We start from the raw sequence: 10,224 nt of genomic DNA on the forward strand, positions 1-10,224 counted from the left end.
AATATCAAAAGAACTGCATCCTTGCTGAATAGGTGTAATTTATTTTTATTTTTTTAAACAAACAAACAAAAAAATCTTACTGGCCCCAAATGATAGTGTACACAGCAATCAGGAACATTGCCACTATTAATCTTGCAGGAAATGATGCCATCTGCATAGATGCTTTAGATAGAGGCCTTGCCTATATGCATATGATGTCAGCACAATTCTAACTTGCAAAGGATTTACGTTTTCCAACAATCGCAATAAGGTATAAATTCCGCTGACATTTACACAAAGATTAGGCCTCAAAAAACTAAGAGAGAATCTAAGCAAAGATTAAAACAACACAGCATTATTCCAGACCACTGATGCTTTTAAAACAAAATAACTAATTGCCACCCAAGATCATTACATACAAAGCCAAGTCTGTCAGCAAATTATCAACAACTGACAATGATAAATGTAGCCATCTTGACATATTTCACAGTGGTGAGTTTATCACCGTACCGATAAGAGAAAAGAAATGATAGCCAGCATATTTCCCCAGACCAGACTCATCCATTCATCACGCAGGTTATTTACTACTGCGACTGGCCCATGCCCCACATACTGAGAGGATGCAAAAGCCGAAACAGATTGTAGCCTCTGTGCTTTGATTAACAGCGCTAGCCTTGGAGGGAGAGAGTTATGAGAATATATGGCGGCTGGCACAAACTACATAACCTACTTCTACAACAGTCTGTGAATCTAAAAAACTTCAAAGGAAATAGCCTGGGTCACACTTCTCGTTACAGGGTAATCTTAGGAGTAAGTTCTGAGTAATACTAATGAACGACATGATGAAACCGGTACACGTCTCTTTTCTGACTCACAACTAGGTGTAACAAAGTGGTGTTGGCCCTCTTGATCCTTTTACAACTGGTTCTATTTTGTTAACATTATTTAACATTAACTAAAAATTTAAAATCTTTCTAAAGCATTCACTAATCTTAATGATAATTTCAACATTTACTAATACATTCTAGAAATTAAATGCTGTATTTTTTATATTATTTAAAGGAGCTGAGATAACTATACCAATGAAAACTAAAACATATTTATTGCTCACTGTTAATTAATGCATTAACTAATAGCACCTCATTGAAACTATCAAACTACATTAGTTTCAGGGCTGGTTGGGATATATAATACAAAATAAGAATTAATTCATAGCTGATATGAACATCTTAACTCTAAATACATGTCTTTACATGACACAATCCCCCCAATATTCATATTAGGGGGCAAACAGTATTGTTTTTCACAGGCTGATTTAGGGACCAAATGTAATATTTAGCGAATCAGTCAGTCCTGAATTTCTGGATGAGACAACAAAAACAGGAAAAAGCAAAAATAAAGTAAATAGCAAAGTACCTATCTATCTGTCTACATAATAATAATAATAATAAAATACTATAAAATGCTGGCAACAGTGGCAAGTTTAGTTAATGTTAAATGTTTAGTTAATGTTATCATTTTAATTGACTGAGAAAATCTAATTTTTAAATTACTAATGAAAAAAAAAATTGATCAATCTTTTCTGTTTGTTTCAGAGCCAAAACATGTGCTAAGCATAAGTGAAAAATATAACTTTAATCCTGAATGAAACTTAATTTGTAATCCCTACTTAAAATGTAATTATATTAGCATCCATGTAACAAACTCTAAACTAAGCGTTAATTTAGCAAATAATTTAGGCATCTGTTATGTAACTAAAAGTACGTTTTGTATATGAATTGAGGCTGCATGATAAGGGTCATTGTAGACACCGGTATCCTGGAGGCAGGTGCACTAGTGGGACAGGTGTGTTGCATCTCTGACGACACTTTCAGCATCCCGCTGGGAAACACTTACAATGATCCAGCGCTTATGTTTCAGCTTATTATAGAGCTTAAACCGGATTGAGTTGCTGTATAAGTTCACAACCTGCACAACAAGTTTGTCCGTTATGTGACTGAAATCAATGACAGCGATTCCGCTCCTTCTCGAACACGTTACGGGCTTTTGTTTCGAAACTGCGCTCTTTTCTCTCAGACAAAATGATTAAGCGTCTCATTAAACAATGAACATATAGAATATTAACAAATAATATATTAACAATAGACGGCAACCTTATTGCAAGCATCACATTAGAGTAGCTATCCTATAGGGAACTGAAAAGATAAGCGCTTACCGTGCATATCGCGAAAGAGGACGACAGTGATTTCATAAAACCAGAACCAGCGTAAGCGGAAATATCCTCGGATAACGGGCGACGTGTGGTTTTGGTCTCCAGGTGAAGGATCGGCTGTACCTGCTCACTGCAGATCGCTGACTGACTGCGGCGTCGGTTCACTATCCACAAGTGATAGATAGGGCTGACTTCACTCACAACAGCAGGATGGGCGGAGCTTCGCGCGTACAGATGTGCACGAGGATTAGGACAAAATCCCATGTCACTAAAATAATGTGACAAATTCACGCTGCGGATTATAAATATCTGAACTGAAATAGCACGCCTGGATATTAGAAGTAACTGATATGAAAATCTGTGCACCCCTTTGTTTAAGTGGCAGTTTTAGCGAGCAGAGCTGTAATTTCAAGACGTTGCGAATTTTGTATTAAAACACTCCACTGAAAAACATACTAAACCAGCCTAAATTCGTCTGCTGCTGTCCCAGCCTGGGTTTAGTTAGGCTTTGGGTTGAAAAGAGCCCAGAAAAAACACTCTAAAGCCACCTTATCATCCTGGTTTAAGCTGTTTTACTCAGCTATTAAACTATGGCCCGGTTTCACAAACGGGTTTAGCTTAAGCCTTAGTTAAATTAAGATATTTAAGCAACTTTTACAAAAATGCCTAAAACATTAAGGGTGTGCATCCTGACAAAGAACAATGACACTGACCTATTTTAAGATATGTCAGAGCAAGATATTTTCTGTTGAGACAGCTCAAACATGCATTTAAGTCTTAAGCCTTGTCTGTGAAACCAGGGGTTTAAATATTAAACGTATATTAACTTCTAGACTATTAAAGAGGAAATAAAGGTTCATTTACTCTATACCATAGAGTAAATTAATATGCATTTTACTCTTCAATAGCCTTTAACCTATACATATAAATAACTGGGTCATATTAAAAGCTGTGCTTAATCTAAGTCTCAGTTTCTCAATTAATATTATTGCACGCATTCCATTCCATGTAGAAAACAGCCAAAAACTGCCTCCTCCTTATTTGATTAAAAAAAAATACAAGAAAAGAAATGGTTAAAAACATTAAAATTAAGAAATATTATAAAAGTTTCCTATTTTAATATATGTAATGTAATAATGTGTGTACTGCGTTAAGATAACTGAGGCTTGTCATAGCACTTGCATATCACTGCTCTTTTGTTGATTTTGATTGCTTCCATTGTCCTCATTTCTAAGTTGCTTTGGATGAACGTGTCTGCTAAATGACTAAATGTAATGATTTTTTATGATTCTTTAGTTCAAAAAAAAATTTTTTTTTTAAACGGCATTTATTTGAAGTCAAAATCTTATATAACATTATAAATATGGTATACTGTCACTGTTCATGAATTTAATGTGTCCTTATATATATATTTTTTTTAAAGAGATTAATACTTTTATTCAGCAAGGACACATTAAATATATATTAAATATATTAATTAAACATAAAAAAAGTATATATATATATATATATATATATATATATATATATATATAGCGTATTACTAATCCCAAACTTTGAATGGTAGTGCAATTTATTTTCAGACTGTAAACAACTGCGAAATTAGACTACATAAAATAACTTTAATCAATTTCATTACTTTTGAATATGGAATTAAGTTATAATTATTTAGGATATTTTATTTGCTATGCAGATATCAATTAACATTTTTGGAGTTTTCTCTGCTGCCCTCTATTGTTCAAAGTGACCAATTGCAAGGCAGCAGGATCACTGCATACACAACTGCTTTTGAAGACACTAATGACACAAATATGAGATGAAAAACAGCAAACAAATAATTGCAATTATTTTCATTTAGGATAGTTATTTGTAGATGAGCATCAGCGGTTGAGCTGCATGTAAAATACACACACAAGAAAAGTTCCGATGTATCATATGTAGTCATCTGAATGTATCTCCAGAATCCATTTTGAGGCAAACCCCAGAACCAGAACCACATCAGCATGTCTCACCAAAATCAGATCTTTTCAGCATCTTTACAGGTGACACACCTCAGCCTCATGTCCCTTCAAAAGGATTGTCTTTGTCCAGGCTAGAAGTGGTTTCTATGGACTGTTCACTTTGAGATTTTCTTGTACCTCCTCGAAGATCTGCTCCTCTAGACTGGATGTGTCATACTCCTTCAGCATATCGTACGCCCTCCACGGTTCTGCCCACTTCTGAGCATGCTCCATCATCTCCAGGGTCAAACATAGGTCAAAGTGGATACCCTTAATGTTAAACTTGGGACGCTCCCAACGTTTAGACCATGGCTTTGGCTTCATTTTTACTTTTAACTACAAGAGAAAGAGAGAAACAGACACGAACCCTTTCAATTTAGTGGCTAAACACAGCAGGTGTAAAACTTATCATTACAGAATGTTACAGATGAGAAATGTTTTACTAGAACGCCTTACCGGATTGACCGGAACGTCTCCTTTTATCTCATAATAGACAGGTTGCATATCAAAGTCGAAAGAGCTGTACTCAGGAAGAGCATCTCTCAAGTACATGAGATTGTCGTCCAGTCTCTTCTCCAGCTTCAACACTTCAATCTTACGTATACGTGGATTGTACAATTCATAGCATATCTCCACTCCTACAGTGAACGAAAACGTATTACTATGAAATTTATAACAAAATGGCAACAAAAGCATTAGATTCCATGCATAATGGATACTATGATTAAAGTAAAAATCTGAGCAGTAGGGTTGCAACTGATGATTAGGTTGATAATCAATTAATCTGTCAATTATGTATTTTAATAATTGTATTAAAAGCCACTTATTATTCTAGCATTTTTCATTTATTTAGTTGTTGCAGCACTACAGAACAGATAATGCAACGAAACTAAAACAAAGTCAAATTAAATGGTATTTTTTACCCTGGCCATCGACAACATTCCTAAGCATAAATGTAGCACCCAATCCTTTTCCAGAGCGCTGAACGCAGATTCCAACAAAGCGATTCAAGTTCCCGTTCGCATGAGGATCAATCATGGTCACTGCTAAAATACTGCCTACATGAAACAATAAAGAGAATATTTGAGGAGGAACAGAGGAGTCTTGCAGTGTGTTACAATCATCAGCCTTTCTTACCAACGTAAAACTCTGGAATGTTGAGAACCTTCCGTCTCTGTATCATGTCTTTCCGTTCTATTGAAAATTTCACAGGGTTTGTGCGCTGACGAGGAGGGATGAACTCTGGACTCAAAAACCTAATCATAAATTTATTTTGTAAAGCAACTGAATCATGAAACAGGTTACTAATGATAGTTTATTAAATAACTAACAGTATATATATTAAATAGCTAACAGAAATATTAACAAGCTAACAGTAATATCCAGTGATGCAAACATTGTCAAATTTTGGCGTTTTGAATTGGAAAAAAATTGTTTGCATATTTTAAAATAAAAATATTATTTGCAAATAGCTCAAATTGACTACAGTAAATTCCAATTTTATTAACCATTTATTTAATTATTCCTTTAACATTGTTTTTTAGCAAGACTGTAACTTTCTTAATCATTCATATATCTACAAATGTTGCAAACTACATTTATACATGTTACCATGCAGATTGAGCGACAGGTTCCAATAAACCTTTTGTAATGAACCTGTTATACCACAAGAAGCTGGCAGGTGTAAACTAAAACATAATCATATGCATTTACCGAACAACACGCATACCGTCGCAGAGAAGCTTCTTTCTGTGTTTTGTCTATGATAACAGGTTTGGCTGGAGGGGTGAATTTTGGAGGTCCATCTGAAGCTGAAGCGTGCCTCAGTACAGACGTCGACAGAAGTCCTGGGAATAAAATTAATAGCGTGTATGTGTACAAATTAGGTTAGATATAAGCAATAGTTTACTTCTTCATTACAACAGACGGCAAACTCTATAAACAGATTAATTCACTTTAGCAGATGATTGTTTTAATGATCGTCTCATTAGTGGTCTTTTCTGTTATTACCATCTAATATGGACTTGGTAGTGGGGAATATAAAACACAGTAACATACGTTCGTTCTGAGGGAAATGTCTTAAAATTCGTAGCAAGCCCATCATTTCTCTCGTCCTCCTTGTACACGCCACCATGTTTAACCTCTGACAGGGGAGCGTGTACAAGAAACATTCTGATTGGCTGTGCAACCTTAACAACGATGAATGTGACTGGCTGGATGATTCTTCTTGGTTTCTAACGGCGGCTAGCAGCCAACGTAAATAGGTGCATTACCGCCACCTTCTGCTCCGGAGTGTGGAACAGAGTTTAATATTTTATTTATCAATCCCGTCTCTCTAATAAAATCAGAAGGCTTTATTATTTACTTCACTTAACCATTTTATTAAAACCTTAAAATTTATATCCTGAATTCCATTTTTCCTTAATTCTTCTATCATTTTTCCATACATTCAACAAATGCATGAGGTATTGTTTCTACAGTATTCACATAATCTATTTGGATGTTTCCCTATTATTTTAAGAGTGCTATTTAAATTTGAATGCCCTAATAATATTCTGTTAAAGATGACCTCCTCTTTTCTTGACTTTCCTATACTCTTTATATTTATTAAACTATAAAGGAATCTACCCATTGTTCCACTTAACATGCCATTCTTTATTCCAGATTAAAACCTTAATCTCTGATTTACTTAATGGAACGTGTATCTCTATTGTTTCTCTCTGTAATGCTTGCTTTGCTAATGTATCCACTTCTTAATTGCCCCTTATTCCTATATGTGCTGGGACCCATATAAAACTGACTGATGTATCATTTAGAACAATTCTTGAATGTATTTGTAGGATACTAAAGAGAATGACTTGGTGACTTGATTTAAAAGATCTCAAACTCTTTAAGACTGCAACTGAGTCAGAACAAATTAAAGGTTTATGTTCCTCTACCCACTGCATTGCCAAGAGCATTCCTATCATTTCTACAGTATTAACTGACAAATGATTAGAAGTTGGCTTTACTCCACTGATCCCCTGGTAACCTCTGTTTTGGAGTAAAAAAGCAGCCCCAGTTATTTGACGTTTTGGATCTTTTGATCCATCTGTATACACTTGTATATGCCGGGGGTATTGAATTCTGGTATATATTGAAAATACAGAAGTCAAGTCAGCATCTCTTTCTGTTTTTTTTTTTTTCCTCTAACAGATGCAAATCTATTTGAGGCGTTACATACACCCATGGTTCATATTCCTGAATAACAACTGTTGGGCTCATCTTGATGTTATTTACTTGTATTTCTTCTGCATATATTTTACTACTCCACCCAAAGCTTGTTCTACACCTTTCATTCTGTTCCCAACAATTCTGTAACACCATTTTTGTAGGATGATCATCTTTATGCCCCTGAGATTAGCCCAGTAATTGATGGTGTAGTCTTTAATGCTCCACAACACTGTCTCATCGCTTGAGCTTGAATTTTACTAAGTTTTTCTAACAGGTTTTTTGAGGCAGAACCAATTACCACACAACCATAATCAACCACAGACCGGATCAGTGCTATATAAATTGTTTTTAATGAAGAAATACTTGCCCCCCATTCCACTCCACTTACACATCTCATGATGTTTATCACCTTCTGACATTTCTCCACTATTTTATTTATATGTTCACTCCAAGTAAGTTTTGCATCAAAATACATACCTAAAAACTTAAAAACCTTCACCCTTTCCAATGTTTTCTCATACATCTTCAAACTCACAACCCTCTTCCTAGAGAAAATTACTGTTTTAGTTTTCTCCACTGAGAATTTAAACCCCCAATCCTATGCCCATCTACTTTCCTAATTGTCTCTCGTATCTTCCTATTAATATATAAAATATTCCTTCCCCTTTTCCAGAGAGCTCCGTCATCTGCAAACAGAGACTCACCTACCTCTGGTTCTACTTGATTAAAAACATCATTGATCATTATGGAGAACAATAGTGGACTTATTACACTCCCTTGAGGAGTACCATTTTCTATCTGGAATGCATTCGATACTTCATTTCCTATTCTTACCTGGATGCTTCTGTTCTCCAAAAAATATTTTACATTGACGCATTGAACATTGACGCCCTCCACAAAGAGGGTAACTCACAGAGGGTCATTACTGAAAGGTGTGGCTGTTTACAGAGTGCTGTATCAAAGCATATTAAATGCAAAGTTGACTGGAAAGAAGAATTTGGATAGGAAAAGGTGCACAAGCAACAGGGATGAACGCAAGCTTGAGAATACTGTCAAGCAAAGCTGATTCAAACACTTGGGAGAGCTTCACAAGGAGTGGACTGAAGCTGGAGTCAGTACATCAAGAGTCACCACGCTCAGACGTCTTCAGGAAAAGGGCTACCAGGCCACTTCTGAACCAGAGACAACGTCAGAAGCGTCTTACCTGGGCTGTGGAGAAAAAGAACTGGACTGTTGCTCAGTGGTAAAAAAAAAAAAAAGTCCTCTTTTCAGATGAAAGTAAATTTTGCATTTAATTTGGAAATCAAGGTCCCAGAGTCTGGAGGAAGAGTGGAGAGGCACAGAATCCATGTTGATGTCAGTGATGATTTGGGCTGCCATGTCATCTGCTGGTGTTGGTTCACTGTTTTTTCTGAAGTCCACAGTCAATGCAGCCATCCACCAGGAAATTTTAGAGCACTTCCTGCTTCCTTCTGCTGACAAGCTTCATGGAGATGCTGATTTCATTTTTCAGCAGGACTTGGCACCTGCCCACACTGCCAAAGGCACCAAAAGCTGGTTCAATGACCATGGTGTTACTGTGCTTGATTGGCCAGCAAACTCACCTGATCTGAACCCCCATAGAGAATCTATGGGGTATTGTCAAGAGGAAGATGAGAGACACCAGACCCAACAATGCAGATGACCTGAAGGCTGCTATCAAAGCAACCTGGGCTTCCATTACACCCGAGCAGTGCCACAGGCTGATTGCCTCCATGCCATGCCGCATTGATGCAGTAATTATGGAGTCCCTACCAAGTATTGCATAGAAATTAACATACTTTTCAGAAGCCTGACATTTTTGTTTAAAATATCCTTTTTTTATTGATCTTATGTAATATTTGAATTTTCTGAGAGACTGAATTTTGGGTTTTCATTATCTGTAAGCCATAATCATCAACATTTCAAGAAATAAATGCTTGAAATATTTCACTCTATGTGTAATAAATCTATATAATATATGGATTTCACTTTCTGAAATGAGTGACAAAAAATATTGACCTTTTTCATAATATTCAAATTTTTTTTAGATGTACCTGTATAAGCTGCTGAATTTGCTGCTGTGGCAGGCGCATTTTTGTAAGAATTGCAGCTTCTTATATGGTAGCTAAGAGACTAAAGCTTTAGTGCACATAATGGCTCTGCGGACGGTGCCGTTTTTGATTTAGCTCAACCATTCCCTGTATCGCTGCCATAGTTTGACCAAACTCCCCCTTCAGCCCCGAAATTCAGCTGCTGGCGGCTCTCCTCTTTCTTTCTTTTCTCTACCATATAGCTGTTGATGAAGGCATACTGCCAGTTAGTGATATGCATGTTTAATTTGTGCATGATGTTGCGGGTTTCAAAATTAAAAAATTATATAAAAGATCCAGGGTTGGATTTAGTTTGCAATTTGGATTATTTTTATAAGATTACATGATTCCTGATAAATGCCATTTCAACTATTTCTGAAGTGCTTCTTGTTGGAAAGCAATCTTACCAGAATGTTTTTCTGTTGGACTTGTGCAGACCTATTTTTTTCATTTGTTAAAAGCTGTTAAATTATTAAGCAGTGATTCATGAAGGGTTTTTTTCATTGTGTTTTATGTGGTGACCACTGGGAGGTGCTCTGGGCATATATTTTTCTTTGCTGATTTTTCTCCCTGACATGGTGTAAGTTGCAAAGTGAAAGTAAAATTTTCGCAAGTTTGTTGCATTCTAACATGAAGGAGTTTTGTGTCTTTATTTAAAATCAACACTTCTTTTATGAAGATCTTTCTCACATAATGCACTGAAGCAGCC

General features: G+C 36.0%; 2 protein-coding genes across 2 annotated transcripts in view; both read right to left on the minus strand.

Annotated features, from left to right (window-relative positions):
- LOC306880702 (intersectin-2-like) overlaps nt 1-2,366 on the minus strand; it is a 43,634-nt gene extending 41,268 nt beyond the window's left edge. The window contains exon 1 of the mRNA XM_079434423.1: nt 2,195-2,366. The gene's annotated coding sequence lies outside the window, so the exon portion shown is untranslated. The remainder of the gene's footprint in view (nt 1-2,194) is intronic.
- Nucleotides 2,367-3,749: 1,383 nt separating this feature from the next.
- On the minus strand, nt 3,750-6,333 carry LOC306880044 (large ribosomal subunit protein bL19m-like). The gene is made up of 6 exons (XM_079433315.1): nt 6,250-6,333; nt 5,921-6,038; nt 5,329-5,447; nt 5,115-5,249; nt 4,648-4,829; nt 3,750-4,527 (listed from the first exon to the last, which is right to left on the minus strand). Exons 1-6 carry the CDS (start codon nt 6,323-6,325, stop codon nt 4,297-4,299), a joined length of 861 nt encoding a protein of 286 aa, XP_079289441.1. The 5' UTR covers nt 6,326-6,333; the 3' UTR covers nt 3,750-4,296.
- Nucleotides 6,334-10,224: the final 3,891 nt, after the last annotated feature.

Source organism: Barbus barbus (assembly GCF_936440315.1).
Source record: "Barbus barbus genome assembly, chromosome: 14".
NCBI classification, from domain to species: domain Eukaryota; kingdom Metazoa; phylum Chordata; class Actinopteri; order Cypriniformes; family Cyprinidae; genus Barbus; species Barbus barbus.

Excerpts from the sequence above, each read along its gene's own strand:
- LOC306880044 (XM_079433315.1), bottom strand. The coding sequence starts at position 6,325 with ATGGTGGCGTGTACAAGGAGGACGAGAGAAATGATGGGCTTGCTACGA. Across the intron at positions 4,830-5,114 it reads GAATGTTGTCGATGGCCAGG|GAGTGGAGATATGCTATGAA; the intron begins GTAAAAAATACC and ends CGTTCACTGTAG. Across the intron at positions 4,528-4,647 it reads GAGACGTTCCGGTCAATCCG|TTAAAAGTAAAAATGAAGCC; the intron begins GTAAGGCGTTCT and ends TTTCTCTTGTAG.